Genomic DNA, 20,754 nt, shown 5'->3' with positions numbered 1-20,754 from the left:
GTACATGACAGAGAGCAGGTTTCTGTGGAAGAATTCCCAGACTGAGTTAACATCAGTGGTGGTAGATATGGGAGACCAATCCTGAAGAGATATGGCTTGCAGTCCCTGTCCATCTGCTTGAGTGAAATGCCAGACTCACCGGCGGCATTGAGGCAGGTCTCTGAGAATAGTCAGAGTGATGTTGACTTTCAAAAGCACATGATCAGATTAACCAATTGGAGCAGAGCAAGAGCAGGAGATATTTGCAGGAACATTAGTCATCACGAAGTCCATTAGGGAGGATTTGCCATTGGGGGAAATCCCGGTTGGAAAGTTCACAGATTGAGTCAGTCCCATGGAGTCACAGAAGCCCTTTGCTGAAGTGTCATGGCTGGTGAGAGAGGTACCAACACTCAGCCAATTTGTATGATGACAATTGAAATCGCCACATACGAGGAAGAGAGTTGGGATGGGTGGTTAAAAGTTGGTCCATATTGTCTGAGAGAGATATAGATGGAGTCATCACTGTTCGGAGGATGGTACAACACACAGATGAACAAGAGGTGGGAGCGGAGGGGAAGTCGTAGCCAGAGGTACTCCTGGGGAATGGGAGGTGTAAGATCAGTACAGGGATAGTGAGAAATTGAGTTATTGATGTGAAGTGCAACTCCGCCACATGGTTCAGGCCTATCAAATCAGAAGAGACAATAACCAGGGAAAGACACTAAGAAATCGGGGACGTCCTATGTGCGGAAGGATTCTGATAAACAGATGGCGTCTGGTTTATTAGCAGAGGCGCAGATTGAGAGATATGTCAGGTTGGAGGAGAGGTTTGAACTTTCTGGCTATAGTGCTCATATACAAGGAGTGAAAGGAGGGGAGGGGAGAGAGAGGAAAAGAAGTTGGTAAAAAGGTTGGTAAAATATTTGAGCAAAAGGAAGGGAGCTTGGTTAAAATGAGGAAATAATACAATTGAATTAGTTTGCAGATATAATTATGGAGACAGATCCAAATACCAGAACATAAATGAACAAAATAGTTTCTCTTTATTCTTGTAGAAGTACCAGGAAGGTTAGAAAGTTTTAAGAATAAATAGTATAATGAGCTTGTAGTTCGTTATATAATAGTATAATAGATTATTCTGATGAATTGATCAGTGGTTGAGTGGATAGAGACTTGTTGCTTGACTTCAAGCCAATGACCTCAACACGCAGAGGGGAAGTGAAGCCAGCTACCTCATTGGCTTGATGCAACATGGACATGGAATTACATGGAATTTTTCAAAAAGATAAGGCCTTTGTCCAGGCAACAATGTCAAATTGACGTTTTTGCAGTGAGAGTAAAGTTGACCATCTCACTTTATAAGAACCCTTCATTCCTTCTCTAGATCTGCGGGAGCGGCCCTCTAAACTTCAGTGAATACCGGGAATACAAATTGATGAGACAAAGAATTAGCATAGTCATTTGATTTAGCAATAATATACTAAATAATCATTAAAAACAAAGCCATACTTGTTCGTGGTATTCAATCCCCATGCTGATGCTGTTGAACAAGATGGCAACCATGATGCCCCGGTTGAAGTATTTGCTCTCCACGATCCAGCGAAAGTGATCACTCAGAGTAGTGCAACAGTGGAAGCAGGTCTTTAGCCTCTTGTGATAGCCTTTTCCATCTTCCATCTCCCCGTTCTCTGAACCATCATCGTCGTCCTCCTCATCATCTGACCAATACTCATCATCTTGTTCGTCATCCTCATGGTCTTGTCCCATCTCTTCAGCACCATAGACCACAGCATCTACAACCTCATCATCAGCAGAAGATGTAAGAGATTGTCGTGACCTTTTTCTCAATTGGAGGTGAGAAGGTCCTGGGTCCTGACTACAACGACCTGGGCTTCCAGAGGAATCAGAACCACTGGCTGAAGGAACCCGAGACGAGTACCGATGGCAGTGGGATAAAGAGTCAGGTTCCGTTGGAAGCAGGTCAGGCTGAGTGGAGAGAACACCAGAGAATGTGATGTGGGGAACAGCGCTCGAGTTGAATTGTATGGGAAGTGAGGAAGGCCGGTTAGAAGCTGGGGAGGAAACAGAAGCACAGAAGGTTAAAAGTCAGTTTGCGAAAAAACCTTTTGCACATATCTTGTTGGCAAAAAACGGAAATACTACAATGGCTTTTGGTAGATTGCATACCCCCGCCAGGCTGAGCAGTTTATGTTTTGTAGCCCACTGATAGACCGGATCTGTGTCCGACATTAACTAAAATCGAATCAGCTTGCTTTTCTCACCAACCCAACTCATCCACCAAGTTTCATCCGAATCCGTCCAGAAATTTTCGAGATATCTTGATATATAGTCTATCGTGTTTGGCCCCATCTCTCAATGGTGAAGAATCACTTAAGTTATAAAAAATTCTCGTATCCGGAACCGGATCTTCACCAAAATCGAATCAATTGCTCCGTGTCACACACCCAACCTGTCCACCAACTTTCGTCCGAATCGTCCATAACTTTTGGAGATATCCTGCTGACAGACAGACAGACGAACAGAGGTGAAAACATAACCTCCATCCTCCTTCGGTGGCGGAGGTTTAAAAATTACTGTTAAGCTACATAAGCTTTTATTGATAACTCCTAGTTGTTAGTAGTGTGTAATAACTACAGTACCCTGCCAGGATAAAATAAACATGCCTGATTATAAACAAACATTATTTTGAAGGAGCAGCGCTCCTGCTTGAGACGGACGAAGTGACGGACAAGACACAAACTCGTCCGAGAAGATGTTTATTGAATAATCATCTCGGGAACTCTGAAAACCCGTTTATCGGGTTCGCATATATATATCCAAACCAAAAAGCATACATCATAACCAAAGCCACGCCTCTCAGGCGAGGCACGCTTTGGTGGTCATGTGACCGACAGGTGCAAAGGATTATAACCTCGGCGCCGAGGTTTGGCCGCCGCTTACGTCACCGGCATGGGCCAGGAGATTCTGTTGTTGGTCTCGAGCTTTGGGGGACCCATGCGTCGCTACACACGCCCCCCCAGAATCGACTTGGTCCAGGAAGGTCAACCTGAGGGGGGTCCGGATGACCCGACCGAAACGACCCCTGGCTGGTCGCAGGGGGGGGGTCCGGTGTGGTGGCGGGTGGCCGGACGGGGGGTGCAGTGGACGGGGGGGCGGCCGCGCCGCGGTGGGAGAGCCAGCCATGGCGGCTGGCCGACGTCCATGTGGGCCGGCTTGAGGCGGTCCACCGAAATCCGGTCCGCCCGGCCGCCGATGCTGACGACGAAGGACTTGTTGTCCCGTCGTAGGACCCGGAAGGGTCCGTCGTATGGTGGCCGGAGCGGCCCCCGGTGCACGTCGTGGCGCACAAAGACATACTCCGCCGTGCGGAGTGCTGGGGGGACGTAGGATTGGGGGTCGCCATGGCGGGACGTGGGCACCGGGGCGAAACGTTTGGCGGCCTCCTGGAAGTCCATGCGCTGGCGCGCGGCGGACCAGGGGCTGGTGGCGTCGGGCACGAACTCGCCCGGGACGCGGAGGGCCTGGCCGTACACCAGCTCGGCGGTGGACGCCTGGAGGTCCTCCTTTGGAGCCGTGCGGAGGCCCAAAAGGACCCACGAGAGCCGGTCGGCCCAGCCGTCGTCCTGGAGGCCGGCCATGAGTGCGGCCTTCATGGAGCGGTGGAACCGCTCGCACAACCCGTTGGCCTGGGGGTGGTAGGCCGTGGTGCGGTGCAGGGTAACGCCCAACGTGCGGGCGACCGCACCCCACAGTTCGGACGTGAACTGTGGGCCGCGGTCCAACGAGATGTCCGCCGGTGCGCCGAAACGCGCGACCCAGGTGGCGATGAACGCCTGGGCCACGTCGGCGGTGGTGGTGGAGGCGAGGGGCACGGCCTCCGGCCACCTGGTGGTCCTGTCCACCATGGTAAGCAGGTGGGTGAACCCCTGCGATGGGGGCAGGGGACCCACCAGGTCCACGTGGACATGGTCGAAACGTCGCTCGGGCATGGTGAAAGGAGCCAGCGGAGCCTGGGTGTGACGGCGGACCTTGGCCCGCTGGCAGGGTGTGCAGGCGTTGGCCCAGTCGCGGACGTCCCGTCGCAACCCGTGCCAGACGAAACGTGCCGACACCAGCCTCTGGGACGCCTTCCGGCCTGGGTGTGAGAGGCCGTGGAGCGAAGCAAAAATGCGACGTGGCCAGGTGACCGGTACAACGGGGCGAGGTCGGCCTTGGGAGACGTCACAAAGCAGGACCGTGTCCGCGAAGGGGACGTCAGCCAAGCGGAGGCCCGTGTCCGCCACCCGGAGCGCCTGCACCGTGCCGTCGGTGGCCTGGTCCGTGGCCATCAGGGCGAAATCGACGCCGAGGTGGACGGCGTTGGCGCCGGCTCGAGAAAGGCAGTCGGCCACGGCGTTGTCCTTTCCGGCGACGTGCCGGATGTCCGTGGTGTATTCCGACACGGCGGAGAGGTGGCGCTGCTGGCGGGCCGACCACGGCTCCGTGACCTTGGCCATGGCGAAAATCAATGGCTTGTGGTCGACAAAGGCCGTGAACGGGTGGCCCTCCAGGAGGTGGCGAAAATGGCGGACGGCCAGGTACAGCCCGAGGAGCTCGCGGTCGAAAGTGCTGTACTTCAACTCGTTGGGCAGGAGTTGCCGGCTGAAGAACGCGAGCGGCTGCCAGGCCCAGTTTACCCATTGCTCATGAACCGCGCCCACGGCGTAGTCGGAGGCGTCCGTGGTGAGGGCGATGGGAGCATGGGGTACCGGGTGGGCCAGCAGCGTGGCGTTGGTGAGGGCCCGTTTCGCGCCGGTGAAAGCAGCGTCCATGTCCGTGGACCAGACGACGTCGCGCTTCGCCGGCTGGCCGCGGAGGGCGGCGTACAAGGGCCGCATGAGTTGCGCAGCTCGGGGCACGAAGCGGTGGTAAAAGTTCACCATCCCGAGGAACTCCTGCAGCGTCTTGACGGAGCGGGGGCGCGGGAAAGCGCCGATGGCCTCGACTTTGGCCGGTAGCGGTACGGCGCCGTTCCAGGTGATGTGGTAGCCCAAAAAGTCAATCGTCGCCGCACCAAAGTGACATTTGGCCGGGTTGACGATCAAGCCATGCTCGCTGAGGCGGCCGAACAGCGTCCGGAGGTGGAGGAGGTGCTCGGCTCTGGACGTGCTGGTGACGAGGATGTCGTCCAGGTATGTAAAGAGGAACGGCAAGTCGCGCAGCACGCCGTCCATCAGGCGCTGGAACGCCCGTGCCGCGTTTTTGAGGCCAAAGGGCATCCGGAGGAATTCAAAGAGGCCGAAAGGTGTAATAACGGCCATCTTCGGGATGTCGGCCGGGCGGACGGGCACCTGGTGGTACCCCCGAATCAGGTCCACTTTTGAAAAAATGGTCCGCCCCGCCAACCGGGCGGAAAAATCCTGGATGTGCGGGACGGGGTACCTGTCGGGGGTAGTGGCGTCGTTGAGGCGGCGGTAGTCGCCGCATGGCCGCCATCCGCCCCCCGGCTTCGGGACGATGTGCAGCGGCGAGGCCCAGGCGCTGTCGGAGCGCCGCACGATGCCGAGGCGCTCCAGCGCGGCGAACTCGGCCTTGGCGACGGCGAGTTTGGCTGGGTCGTGACGGCGAGCTTGGGTGTACACCGGCGGGCCCGTAGTGGGAATGTGATGCTCGATGCCATGACGCACCGCGACGGCCGAAAAAGTCGGTCGCGTGAGGGTCGGGAACTCCGCGAGGAGACGCGCGAAGTCGTCTGCCAACGGGAGGACGCAGGAAAGCTCGGTGGGCGCGGAACGGCTCAAGGCGCACGCCAGCGAGCTGAAAGTTTCGGCGTTGACGAGACGCCGATGTTTAACGTCGACCAGCAGCCCATGGGCGCAAAGGAAATCGGCCCCGAGCAAAGCCATGGGGACGTCCGCCGTCACGAACTCCCAGCGAAAGAGCTGGCTGCCGAAGCGGAGGGCGACGGTGCGTGGGCCGAAGGTGCGGATGGCGGAGCCGTTGGCCGCGATTAAGGAGGGGCCACAAATGGCGGCCCGCCTGTCCTCCGCCGAAGCGGGAATGACGCTCAGCTGAGCGCCGGTGTCGCAGAGAAAACACCGCCCCGACGCTTGGTCCGCGATGAATAGCAGGTTTCCGGAACGGCCGGCGCTCATGGCTGGTAGTGAGCGCCGGCCCGCCCGTTTCCCAACTTGCCGAACGTGCACGGGGGTCGACATGATCGGGCCTGCCGCCCGAACCTGGCGTGGAAATAACACCAGGCCGGGTCTGGCGGGGGCTCCGGTCGACACGTCGGGACCGGGCGACGCGGCGTCGCGGCTGCCAGTCGCGCCGGCCCGGCGGCCTCCGGGAAGGAAGCTGCGTCGCGGGTGTCGGGCGGGAAACTGCGCCGCGGGCGCCGACTGGGCGGCGGGCGGGCTCCCGGCAGCCACCCCGACGAGCTGGCTCGCCGCTCCGACGAGCTGGCTTGCCGAATCGATCTTGTCGGCCTCCCTGGCGAGGTCGCGGGGGTTCGTGATGGTCATGCTTGCCAGGGCGACCCGGACCTGGGCCGGGAGCTGGCGGAGAAAAAGCTCTTGGAAAAGGAAATCCGAGGGATGCTCGCCGAGCAACGCGAGCATGTAGTCCATACGTTCGGACGGGCGCGTATCGCCGAGCTCAGGAAGGTCGAGCAGGCGTCGCGCACGTTCAGCCGGGGAGAGGGCGAAAGCGCCCAGAAGAAGTGCCTTGATGGCGTCATACTTGCCGTCAGCGGGCGGGCTCTGGAGGAGGCTCAGGCAGCGGGCGGCGGTCACGGAGCCGAGCGCGGCGACCACGTAATGGTATTTCGTGGTGTCCTCCGTAATGCCACGCAGGGCGAACTGGGAGTCCGCCTGAGCGAACCAGACGGCGGCATGTGCTTCCCAGAAAGTGGGCAGTTTGAGGGACACTGCCGTGTCCATCGCGCGTCGTAAACTCGGGGTCACCAGTGAAGGAGCAGCGCTCCTGCTTGAGACGGACGAAGTGACGGACAAGACACAAACTCGTCCGAGAAGATGTTTATTGAATAATCATCTCGGGAACTCTGAAAACCCGTTTATCGGGTTCGCATATATATATCCAAACCAAAAAGCATACATCATAACCAAAGCCACACCTCTCAGGCGAGGCACGCTTTGGTGGTCATGTGACCGACAGGTGCAAAGGATTATAACCTCGGCGCCGAGGTTTGGCCGCCGGTTACGTCACCGGCTTGGGCCAGGAGATTCTGTTGCTGATCTCGAGCTTTGGGGGACCCATGGGTCGCTACAATTTTAACAATCCGTGATACAAACACAATCAAAATGGACTACAGGTATTAGTATCTGTTAGCCTGTCCTTTTGCATCATAAGGTGCTTGAACACATGAAGTTGTCATCTCAATTCTTCTTCTTCTTCTTCATTTGTATACAGCACAAGGCTGTTGGGTAACATCATTAGCTGAGGGTGCGCTGTGCTGCTGATGCAATGCCATCTGTCGGTTAAAAGCAGGGATTTGGAACTTGGCAATGGTGCCGGCAACAGCGCTTCGTGAAGGAATCAACTCAATGATATTCTGTATGACAACCTGATCCAGATTTCACCAAAAGTGGAGTAGATTTTGTTGCGGCCTTTGTACGTATATTACTAGGCAGAAGTCACCTATGCCACAGGTCTCGATCCCTATGTTCCCAGGAGTGTTTGATAGCATATCTGTCAGGACTCTGTGGTGTCTCGGCAAGAAGCTCTTACCCACTCTGTCTCTTCCAGGCCTAGAAGTCAGGCGGCTTAGTGAATTTATCATTACAGTGCGGATAGAAGCACAAAATTTGGCATGAAGCTTCCTTCGGGCATATTAATCATTTTTGGAGGGAGTGGTGGAGGTCTTTTTAGGTAATACACTCAAATCCAAGATGGCCGACATCCATGATGAAAATCATCTATCTTGGGCTACGGGAACCATAAGAAGGCTGCATAGTTTCCAAAATATGGGTTTTGGGTTTTTGGGGCCACTGAATATGCTTTTGGACATGACAATACTATTGATACACGAAATAATATCATCTACTACTGCATTTATTCTCATGACCATCCATTTTGCTAATGACCATCACTATTCTAATGACCATCAATATGACAGGTACAGCAATTTCTTGAGCGTGATCTAAACAACAATTATATTAGAGAATATTAATTTATGATGTCATTACTCACGTGATGCCATATTGGATCAAAGAAAAAAACCTTCAAAAACAGAAGAGTTGGCTCGTACCAATTTGAATGCGCAGGGTAAATATTCTATGAAAACCATCTAGTTATCTCAGTATTGCAATCGAAAACATATATACCGTCCTCAATGTGTCTGTAGTTTCACATATGCTATGTTCTCAGTGTTTGGGTTGGCTGTAGGAATTACATTTTCAATTGCAAAGTGGCACGCAGTCAAGGCTGCCTTTATCACATTTGCATTTGGAGCAGTTTCCTTTGCAGATGCATTTGATCAACTCCCTGCATGCTCTCGAGGCCTCTGGAATTGCCATCCAAACTGACACCTTGGTGCAAACAAATTCCTGTGGAGAAGGAACCACTTGCTTTGTCTGTGTGCTGGTTGTCCAAATTCCAGCATGTTACACCACCCGACAGTTGTGTTGAAGTAGAGCATTATGTGTGCACAGCATTCTGTCCATGGATAGATTACTCCATTCAAGCAGAAGAGTTCCTTTCTTGTCTTGTTGACCGAGTTCAAAAGACTAGTTTTGTCATCCAGATGATTGTCAGCCTCTCAAGCTTCTGGATATGATCAGAGTTTATAATCAGGACCTCAAAGTGGTGAAAAAGCCATGTACATTAATGTTCTGTGACATCGTTGTCGGCCTGCTAGACTGAAATCTTGCACATGCCCTTGAAGGCCGATGTGATATCATAGCCAGATGTATGGAATACTTTTAGCGCTTGCCATCTTGCTTAGACAAGGCTGGCACAGAGGGAACTTATGCTGTCGAATCTGTAATGCTTGCCCATTCCAAATTAAACCCAGATGTCACCCAAATGTGGAGTCACTGCCAGATTGTGGAATGCACCAGCAACGATAATTACATCGGTGTCCACAGTACACACTCTAGAGTCTAGAGTCTTACTACCCTGCTCCAGTGCATGCTGTGTATGAAGCACAACCCTTGAGTTAACTTCCTCATGATTGTATTTTGGCGTGTGAAAGCCTCTCCTCAGTGAAAGACACATGAAAGCCCGCTTGGAGTTTGCAAAAAAGCACCTAAGGGACTCTCAGACTGTGAGAAACAAGATTCTGTGGTCTGATGAAACCAGGATTGAACTGTTTGGCTTCCGTCTGGCCACTCTGCCATAAAGCCCAGATCGGTGGAGTGTTGCAGTGATGGTTGTCCTTCTGGAAGTTTCTCCCATCTCAACACAGGATCTCTGGAGCTCAGCCAGTGACCATCGGGTTCATGGTCACCTCTCTTACAAAGGCCCTTCTCCCCCGATTGCTCAGTTTGGCCGGGCGGCCAGCTCTAGGAAGAGTCCTGGTCGTTCCAAGCTTCTTCTATTTAAGAATTATGGAGGCCACTGTGCTCTTGGGAACCTTCAATGCAGCAGAGATTTTTTTTGTAGGCTTCCCCAGATCTGTGCCTCGACACAATCCTGTCTCTGAGCTCTGCAGGCAGTTCCTTCGACCTCATCGCTTGGTTTTTGCTCCGATATGCATTGTCAGCTGTGAGACCTTATATAGACAGGTGTGTGCCTTTCCAAATCATGTCCAATCAATTGAATTTACCACAGGTGGACTGCAATCAAGGTGTAGAAACATCTCAAAGATGATCAAGAGAAATGGGAGGCACCTGAGCTAAATTTCAAGTGTCATAGCAAAGGGTCTGAATACTTATGTCAATGTGTTATTTCAGCTTTTTCTTTTTAATAAATTTGCAAAACTTTCTAAAATCCTGTTTTCTCTTTGTCATTATGGGGTATTGAGTGTATATTGATGAGGAAAAAATGAATTTAAACGATTTCAGCATAAGGCTGCAACATAACAAAATGTGAAAAAAGTGAAGGGGTCTGAATACTTTCTGAATGCACTGCATATACGAGGGCCAGTCAAAAGGCAACCTTAAAATGTCGATATAAATTCGAGAATGTAATGTGTGTAGTTGTAGACGACACATGTTATATCTATGGGTAAGAGTCATGTTTTGCCTTTTTAAGATCTGGCAACATTGAGCGTATGACGTCAGTAGAGCAGTTCCAAGATGGCGGCTCCCTTAGACGCATGCACCAGGAAGGAGCAACGTTCTGTCATCCGTTTCTTGGGAAGTGAGGTTGTGAATCCCAGTGAAATCCATCACAGAATGAAGATGCAACATGGTGACGCAAGTTTATCGCCGCAGCAGGTGTACGACTGGGAAAGGAAGTTTAAAAGTAGAGTGTCCAGTGTGGCAGATCCTGCTCGCTCGGGCCGGCCTCACAGCTGGCACACCAGAAATGGTTGCAGGAGTTGAGCGCGTACTAAGGGAAAACTGTCGCATTACGCTGGATGAAGTGGTCTCCGAATTGAACATTAGCCATAGTTTAGCACACCATATCATTCACAATGTGCTGGGGTTCCGCAAAGTGCCTGCAAGGTGGGTGCCAAGACAACTCACACCCAAGCTGAAAGAACGGAGAGTGGACGCATGTGAAGAACTTCTGCGACATTACGAAACAAAAGGCGACGCTTTCTTACAGCGTGTAGTGACTGGGGATGAAAGCTGGGTGCACTACTTTCAGCCAGAAACGAAGAGGGCAAGCAAAGTGTGGCACCATTCAACTTCACCGAAGCCCAAAAAATTCCGCACACAGCCGTCCGCTGGAAAAGTGATGCTGATGCTCTTCTGGGATAGCCAAGGCCCACTTGTAGAGCATTGCATGGCCAGAGGGACCACAGTCACCAGTGCATCATACTGCGACCTCCTTAAAAATCATCTGAAACGAGCATTCAGATCAAAACTTCATGGACTACTCACTATCGGTGTTTTGCTGCAGAATGACAATGCTCGGCCCCATACTGCCCGCGCTACAGCTGCAACCATCGATGACATGCATTTTGAATGTCTTCCTCATCCACCCTACTCGCCAGACCTCGCCCTTCGGATTACCACATCTTTGGGCCACTTAAAGAGGTGCTTTGTGGAACCACTTTCCGATCCAACGAAGAGGTCCAAGAGGCGGTGCACAAATGGCTACACAAGCAGCCAAATTTTTTTTTTCCTAGAGGAATCCAGGCCTTAGTAAAGCGTTGGAAAAAATGCATTGAACGCAATGGAGATTATGTTGAAAAATAACAGTTGTTACACACGTTCATGAAATGAACAAGTTTGGAAAAATATTTCAAGGTTACTTATTGACTTCCCCTCGGGTGTGTGTATATATATGTGTACACTGTCCTGGTTTATATATATATACAATATACATACAGTCACGTGAAAAGTAAGTACACCCCATGTAAAGTTTTGACTTTTTCAACATATTTCAACATACAGCTATTTGATCTTCATTTCAACAATATTGATAGATAAAGGTGATATAATATAACAAATATCATGAAACATTTACATTTTGTAATCCATTGTATAATTTAAATAAACTTAAATGCAAATTACGCATGTGGAAAAAGTAAGTGCACCCTTGGATCTAATAGGTGGTATTGCTCCCTTTGGCAGAAACAACCTCAAGTAGGCGTTTCTTATAACTGTCTACCAGTCTCTGACATCGACTGGGAGAAAATTTTGCTTATTCCTCCATGCAGAATTCTTTCAGCTGTGCGATGTTTGAGGGGTTTCTTGCATGCACAGCTCGTTTCAAATCCCCCCACAACATTTCCATTGGATTTAGATCCGGGCTTTCACTTGGCCATTCCAGAACCCTCCATTTCTTTCTTTTCAGCCATTCCTTGGTGGATTTACTGGCATGTTTAGGGTCATTGTCATGTTGCAAGGTCCACCTTTGGTTGAGCTTCAACTTTCCGACAGATGGCCTCACATTATCCTCAAGCACCCTCTGGTACAATGAAGAATTCATAGTGGATTCTGTGATGGTGAGCTGCCCAGGCCCTGATGTAGCAAAGCTGCCCCAAACCATAATATTTCCACCACCATGCTTTACAGTTGGTATCAGGTTCTTGTTGTCAAATGCTGTCTTTGGTTTTCGCCAAACATGTCTTCTGGTACTGTGGCCAAATAGCTCTACCTTTGACTCATCTGTCCAGAGCACATTGTTCCAGAAGTGCTGGTCTTTGCCGAGTGTTCATTGGCAATCTTTAGTCTTGCCCTGATGTTCTTTCTGGACATCAAAGGTTTCCTCCTGGCACACCTCCCATGTAGATCAAATTTGTGCAGCCTCTTTCTAATGGTAGACTCATGCACTTTGACATCAACAGTGGCAAGAGCTACCTGTAGGTCCCGTGATGACATTCTGGGGTTCTTAGAGACTTCTTTCAGCATCTTGCGGTCTGCTCTCGGGCTGAACTTGCTGGGGGCAGCCTGGCCTGAACAAGTTGGCAGTTGTTTGGAATCTTCTCCACTTGTAGATGATCTTCCGGACAGTCGAATGATTGATTTCAAATTGTTTGGAGATCTTTGCAAATCCCTTCCCAGACTCGTAGGCATCTATAACCTTCTTTCTGAAGGCATCAGAGAGCTCTTTTGATCTAGGCATGGTGACGCCGCACACTTCAACAACAAAGCGCAAACCAAACTAAATGTCTGATGTTTAAATAAGACAGGTTCCTCCAAGATCCTCTCTAATGATGTTCTAATCATTTGCACCTGAACTGGTGCACCTGATTCTAATTTTAGGTATTTGAAGTAGTGATAAATGTAGGGGTGTACTTACTTTTTCCACATGCGAAATTTGCATTTATGTTTATTTAAATTATACAATGGACTACAAAATGTAAATGTTTCATGATATTTGTTATATTATATCACCTTTATCTATCAATATTGTTGAAATGAGGATCAAATAGCTGTATGTTGAAATATGTTGAAAAAGTCAAAACTTTACATGGGGTGTACTTACTTTTTCACGTGACTGTATGTATCTTATTGTAATAGAGCAAACATATGTGGTCATGTCGTTATGTTGTTGTGTTTGTTTGTTTATATGTGACGAAAACGTCTTCTTCTTCAAATAAAATGAATACCCTCTTAATTAACACTCTTAATTACGTTTAGACTGCTGAGACCGCTCAGACCTTGGACGGCCCTTTAATTTCCCCAATTGAATTCCCCCAATTTGACGGCCCTTTAATTCCCCAAAGACCTAAAACACCCCAAAGACCCAAAATACCCTTGAAGGCACAGAGGCTCAAAAAGACCCTGAAGACGCAAAATGGCCCCAATGACCCAAAAGACCCAAAGACCTAAAATACCCAAAAGACCCCAATACCCAAAACACCCTGAAGACCCAAAACACCCTGAAGACCCCAAAGACCCTTAAAGACCCGTTCGGCCCAAAATACCCCCGAATAACCAAAATACCTCAAAGACTCTTAAAGACCCAGAGGAAACAAAAAACTCTGAAGACCCAAAAGCCCCTGAAGACACCGAAGACCCAAAGCACGCCAAAGACCCAAAATACCCTTATAGGCCCAGAGGATCCAAAATATCCTGACCCAAATGGCCCTAAAGACCCAAAACACCTAAAGACCCAAAACACCAAACACCATGTAGATTTTGCAGATAGGTTTAGCTCTTTCACGAGCCTCGATCTTGTATACGAAAAAAAAAAAAAAAAAAAAAAAGACCCAAAAGACCTAAAAGACACCAAAATGGTCAAAGATGCCTATCCCTCTGAAACGACGTGTGGTGATGGCGCGCAGGGCGTGCCGAGTCACGCTAGTATATATAAACCAGGACAGTTATATCATTTAATCTAGGATGTCTGGGCAGCATATATACTCCTAGTATGCTTATATTAACAAATGTATCAAAAGAGAGAAAACACCACCTCCTGCATGAGACACAACATAAATGGAACGGTTATAGCTACCCTTGACCTCTCAAACAAACTGAAATCGAGGTCACTCAATCAATGCATGCCTTCCTGAGGCTGTTCAATCACATTCTTCCCTCCAGAGTTTCAAGCAAGCACGTTCGTCCCATCTCATGTCCTCCATCCCGACCGATGATCTTTCCTACCCACCCTCTTAACCCTACCTGACTGAACCCTTTTAGTTGCAGGTTACTGTGTTTCCTCCTCTCCTCTCTCTTCCTGTTTGTTCATTCCCTTGCAGGTTTTGTCCAATTGTGCCCAACTGCTGCACTGCCAGTTAGTTCCCTTTATACCCTGCCACCTCACGTTACTACAAGCCTAGCTCTTGTGTTTTTCTTAAAATGTGTCCTGAGAGGACAAAATCAAATTCATAATTGGGGTATTGGGAAAATCGTGTGTGCCGTCCCTCAGATGGACGTTAAACTGGGAATCCCGTTTGCCAGCATTAGTTGTTGGACGTTAAAGATCACATGGTGTCCTTCATTAAGTGCTGGTGGATTATGGCCGACATCCTGGAAAAAATCCAAATCTCTGTCCTGACCTACAGAGGGTGATACATCAGTGGCACAGCCGTCATCAGCCGATGATGCTACTCACAGCTTTGTGTTGCATACAAAAGAAGGACTTTAGTGAGGTTTCAAGATGATGAGGGGTATCATTTTGGACAACAACTAGCGATACTTTGACGACTACTATGTTCTCAATGGCCCCATTCATTTCCACCTTATTTTTGGGGTCGGCTGGGGCCACCTTCTTGGCCTTCTTGATTCATTCTTCAACATTTCCACCTTCTTGGCCCATTTCCCAAACTGGATGGCCAGACATGATGGTGGATGGAGGTGAGTTGACCAATAATTTCTAATTGGCTTCAGGTACTGGCAAAACTTGGCTCCTGTTCCCGAAATGCATGGTGGGATCTTTCACGTCAACAAACAACCAAAGCGGGCATAACGATCTTCCGGCTTAAGATCATTCCGATTGACGATACACACACTGACGCTTGGTCCTGCATGCGAAACATCAGGCTGCCAATTTAATCGTGCATCGTAATTAGAACCCAGACTAGATTGCTCAAAGGTGAGTGTGCATACCTCTAAACTATCCTGCCAGCCCATGCTACATTTCTTCCCTGGTGTACCTAAATCACTCCTGCTTTTGTCTTGGACATCTTTTTCTCTGGACATATCAATCGGTTCATGTCAGAATTGCAGTTTGTTTTTACTTTTGTATTATTAAGCCTTCCCCTATAGAATAGGGGATGGCTTATAGCTGTTGTAAGGTGTGTTGTATGGGTAGTTAGTGCCCCCAATTTGTAATTACCGGTACCCTATAGTTACTTATAACCCTAGGAGTACAAAACCACCATTTTGGGTTTTTTCTTCCTTCACTGCCAATTTACGAGCTGTATCCCGAGCCGGCTTGGACTTTTGGAATGAAATTTTGCATCAATAATGGGAATACAAAGTACGTGGGGTGACCTACTTTCATGACTTTGAACTATTTTTTTACGGTAATGACCAATTATAGGCATTTTAACATGTTTCACCACAAATCGACTAAGTCCTGTTTGAACAGAACGAAATTGGCCTCTCTATATAGCTTAGAGCAAGCTGCATTTACACTTGATTTATATCACACCCCTCTGGGTAAAGGTCAAGGTCAAATGGCGATCTGACTAAACCAATGCGTTTTGTTTTTTTGTCATCGCTCAATTTTGTCAATGCGGAAACTCAAAGGCCGCTTGGCCTTCCAATATATTTTTGGATCACAATCGTGAACCTACACTGAAGGTGTGCACCTGATATTTGATTAATTGTCCTTGACATACTTTTTTTCAGATTGTGACCTAATTAACAGAAATTAGACCAAAATTGACCTTTTTGATCATAATTTCAGTAATTTTCCTCCGATTTTCGTGTTGTTGAGTTTTGCAGATAGATTTTAGATGGGAACACATTTTCTTAATTTGCACTCTATCCCTAAATGTTTATAGGTCAAGGTCATATGGCGGTCCGAAGATAATATAGCCATCAATGAATTGCGGATTTTTTTTTCTAATGTAGCCAATTAAGCAAACGCCAGGGATAAAGGGGAGGCTTATCCTTGCAATCGCTTTGTGATCACAAATATGCAGTTGTTTTTAAACACGCTGTGTGTGTTTGCTTCATTGGCTACATAAAAAAAACCATCAAAACGAGGTGAACATTCTGCCGTGTTACTTCGCATTCCCCAAGGTAGCAGTTGCACATTGAGGTTAAATACCTCCATGGTGCATTTATAAAAGTGTAGGCCGTTACATGCCCTTTACCGTGGCTAACTTTCAAATTCCTACCGTGGTTGAGGGCTGTTTCTGCAGCACCCGATAATGATGTAGCGAGATGTCCAGGACAAGTTTTCACATGTGAAACATGTGCCCTGTGAGAGGGGTGAGCACCAAGCCTGACTCGTGATAGGTGATGCAGTGTAGCATATATATTTGTGTTTATGCTTCCTTCTAACCTGCTCTTCAAATAAATAGAAACCCTGCAAGCAGCGGTGAGATAATTAGCCTCACACCTGCTTATATTATCTATCTCTATATGCCTTACTTCCATACTCTGTTGACAGTGTTGGTGTTGGCAAATTGGTTTTGCGGCAAGGATTATGCTGGGTGGTTCAGCATTGCCTTCCCAGTAGTCAGACAGGACAAGAATTTGTAATTTGTTCAGGGTGCCGGTGGTAACTCACCGCTCTTGGCGAAATACACCAAAGGATCTTTAACATCGAACTGAGCTGTTCTGACAGTTTATAGTCCAACGGTACCACCAATCAGACAGTTTATAGTCATGTCGGAAATGTAATTCAGACTCGACAGCTCAGAGGCAAATGCGCTCCGTCTGCACCATCCTGTCGGACTGTTTTTATCCAAAGCACCATCCATGGTGATTGACATTATGGTCAACGTATTTATCATCAAAGCTCAATTTTTTTTGACGATCTATATTCCTCTTACAAGTGAACATTGCGAACAGTTTCATTTAATTTTGAGTTTATTAATCTCTTGTCAATATATGTGTGCCTGTTTGACCAAGTTGCTATGTTTCACAGACCATGCCTCCTTTTATAGGTGCTGTATTCCTTTTAAAAATAATATACATTAATTATTTGTTTTTATGCCTCTGCTGACGAAGTCGCTGGAGGCATTATGTTTTCAGGTTTTCTGTCCGGTTGTCCATCCGTCCGTCCGTCCGTCCGTGATAGGTTTTCGTTGCCGCGATAAATTGAGAATGGCTGAAGGGATCTAATTCAAACTTGGTGCAGGTATGTATAATGATGTAAAGATGAACTGATTATATTTTGGGGTCACAAAGTCAAAGGCCAAAGGCCAGTGGTCATGTTAGGTAAAAATCCTGTTACCGTGATAACTTGTGAACCAGTGATGGGATTCTGACCAAAGTTGGTACCAGTATGTATTATGATGCAAAGATAAACTGATTAGATTTTGAGTTCAAGAGGTCAAATATCAGAGGTCATGTAAAGTTACAATTACTTGGTAACTGCGATAACTTAAGAACGACTGAAAGAATCTTAGTCAAATTTGATGCAGGTATGTATAATGAGGTAATGATAAACAGATTGGATTTTAGGGTAATGAGGTCAAATGCCAAAGGTCAGAGGTCACGTTAAGTAAAAATTATATTGCCGTGCCAACGCGTGAACCATTGATGGGATTCTGAACAAACTTGGTATAAGTATGTATGATGCAAAGATAAACGAATTCAATTTTGCGGTCAAGAGGTCAAAGGTCATGTTAAGTAAAATTTATGTTGCCACACCAACTTATGAACAAGTCATGGGATTTTGAACAAACTTGGTATACGTATATATGATGCAAAGATGAACTAATTGGATTATGGCATCGAGAGGTCAAAGGTCATGTCAGGTAAAAATGTAATAACCTGTGAACAGTTGAAGGGATTTAAATTAAAACTAGGTACAGGTGTGTATAATGATGTAAACATGAACTGATTAAATTTTGGGGTCAAAAGGTCAAAAATCAGGGGTCATGTTAAGTTAAAATTATGTTGCCATGCCATCTTGTGAACACGTGAGGGGATTTTGAACAAACGTGGTATAATTATATCTGATGCAAAGATGAACTGATTGGATTATGGCATCAACAGATCAAAGGTCAGAGGTCATGTCAGGTAAAAATGTGATAACTTGAGAACAGCTGAATGGATTTTAATCAAACTTGGTACAAGTATTATCATGATGAAATAATATTGCCGGAAGCATATCGATCGACGTCGTGACGTCCAATAATGTTGTTCTAGAAGGGCACTCGGTAGAGCGCATACCTCCGCCAGGCTGAACAGTTTACGTTTTGTATCCCACTGATAGGCCAAATCTGGATTCGGACCTGATCCAAAATCTAATCAGCTTGTTCTTGTCACCTAACTAACTCATCCCCCAAGTTTAGTCATAACTCGTCCACAACTTTTTCAAATATAATGTTATTTATCGCTTTTTCCCCGATCTCTCAATGGTGAAGAATCACTTTGAAATATTAAATAATTCTCGTATCAGAATCCGTATTCAGATCTCCACCAAAATCGAATTGATTTGGTCTTGTCAAACACACAACCTCTCCACCAAGTTTCATCCAAATCCATCCAAAACTTTTTGAGATATCCTGCTATATGTTGGTTTTAGCCAGAACAAGACTTTGTGGACAAGTCAAAACTTGTGTTTGAACTCGGTTGTAGATAAAACAGAGTTTAGAAGTCATTTTGCAAGCAGTTCAATAAAAAACCAACATGCTGCAGGGGTAAACACTCCCACTGTCGGTAGGATGAGTGGTTGGGGGTCAAAAATAACAACCAAAGATGTTTCACTTTTGAAGTGAATTTTTCATTAGAGTAGTCTTTGACTAATTGAGAGTGTGGTAATTGTATCCTGTATAGATGAATAGAAGAAGAATGATCGTTTTAAGGCCATTTTCCCCGCTGGAGCGGGGGTTAGCCTTGCGGGCCCCATGACAATCATGGTTCCCTGTTTGAGGCAATGTTTTTATGGCCGGATGCCCTTCCTGACGCCAACCCTTGGTCGCCTCTTACGATGCGCAGGGATACGGTGTACCTATTCTAAACCGGGGTACACACCGGGATCATTCATCCCAGCAAGCTGGTACTCAATTTGCTGACCTCGGAAGGATGACAGGCTGAGTCAACCCCCCTGGTGTTATTTTAGCGATCGACCGGGATTCGAACCCAGGATCCTAGGATCCCAAGCCGGCACCCTAACCGCTAAGCCAACACCAGGCTTACACAGAATAGTGTATAATATGTGTATAGATGTGTATAGAAATGTGTATAGATGAATACACATTAAAGCTACCTGGTGTTAAGTTCATCTACACAGGAGCCTTGCCATACTGTTAATCTGATCGATTAAAATATGTATTATGTAATTTGAACAGATTAGCTATTAAGAACAAGCATTCTGAGTATTGCGCTGCAATACATGTCCCCTACCGGCAGTCTGTCGTCCGGAAAACTGTGTGAATTATATAATTACCAACTCACGGTCTGAGGTAACTCGGCTAAAAATTATCTGATTTGCACCAAATAAAGTTCATGAATGGTTGCACAGACCCCTACTTCTCACTAAAAGGGGAAAAAGAATGTAAATTGGAGTTAAAATAAGCCCGCAAGGTCGCTCCGTGGAGTAGCCTGCACATATTGCACTGTGTGAATTATATAATTACCAACTCATGGTCTGAGGTAACTCGGCTACAATTATCCGATTTGCACCAAATAAAGTTCATGAATGGTTGAACAGACCCCTACTGCTCACTAGAAGTGGAAACAGAATGTAAATTGGAGTTAAAACAAGGAATATTAACAGCTTTGACTTACCACACTCCAAATTATAGTCCGGAAAACTGTTGGGGAAATTACCAAAGTTCAAAGTGCCATAACTTTGTCAAAAATGATCGAAACGTCGTGAAGTTCGACCTTGATCTGTAACTTATCATGAGGAAACCATGTACCAAGTTTGAAATCACTAGCATTAAGAGTTTAGAAAAAAAGTCCGGAAAGCTGTTCTTTGCATGACGGACTGACGGACTGACAGACCTACAGACTGACAGATGGAGTGCAAACCTATAGTCCCCTCTGGTGTACACCGGTAGGGGACTAATAACATATCAGGTATAATAGCATATGCCACCTAATGAAATAGGTTTTAATTCTACACACTGCAGTCAGATGCTCTGTCTCACGTCAGGTGACAATCAGTCTGTTATCTCAAGGTTGGACTTTCATGTCAAGCAGTTTACTGGAGGCCTCTGATGGGTGGACTGCATGTTTACGGTTAATTTCTGGGAAACTCGCCCCTTGGGGAATTTTGTTGTCTCGGTAACCGACTGGGGTCTTCTCATTGGCTAGGTTTCTCCAAAGGCCCCAACTTCGTGACGCTACTATTGAGATATCTCCTCAAGGTCTCCCGTCCCCATCTCCACCTAACTAACTCCTCTGTACTTTCAAGTTCACCCCACCACCCTTCTTGGTTAACAGCTGAAAACACTATATAATAGGCACTGTCACAAGGTATGGGGAGAGATAGGCTGGTTGTCATTGGGTTTGTCATATGAGTATTTTGTCAATTTCTGTACTTGAGCTATGTACTTGATGTTTTGTATCGAAAGCCTTATTTCTCCCGAGTATTAAAACTCTTCACTGTAAAACC

At 47.4% G+C, this 20,754-nt stretch overlaps 1 protein-coding gene across 1 annotated transcript in view; it reads right to left on the bottom strand.

Annotated features, from left to right (window-relative positions):
- The window catches only part of LOC137433382 (voltage-dependent T-type calcium channel subunit alpha-1H-like), a gene marked incomplete at its 3' end in the record, with an annotated part of 532,188 nt that overhangs the window by 150,749 nt on the left and 360,685 nt on the right, over positions 1-20,754 (bottom strand). Inside the window, exon 10 of the mRNA XM_068125712.2 lies at positions 1,492-2,054. Within this exon, the coding sequence (XP_067981813.2) occupies positions 1,492-2,054 (563 nt within the window). The remainder of the gene's footprint in view (positions 1-1,491; positions 2,055-20,754) is intronic.

This window comes from Myxine glutinosa, chromosome 10, assembly GCF_964187855.1.
Source record: "Myxine glutinosa chromosome 10, kmMyxGlut1.1, whole genome shotgun sequence".
Taxonomy (NCBI): Eukaryota; Metazoa; Chordata; class Myxini; order Myxiniformes; family Myxinidae; genus Myxine; species Myxine glutinosa.
Note: the sequence above shows the minus strand (reverse complement) of the source record. Positions and strands in the feature narration are given on the sequence as shown.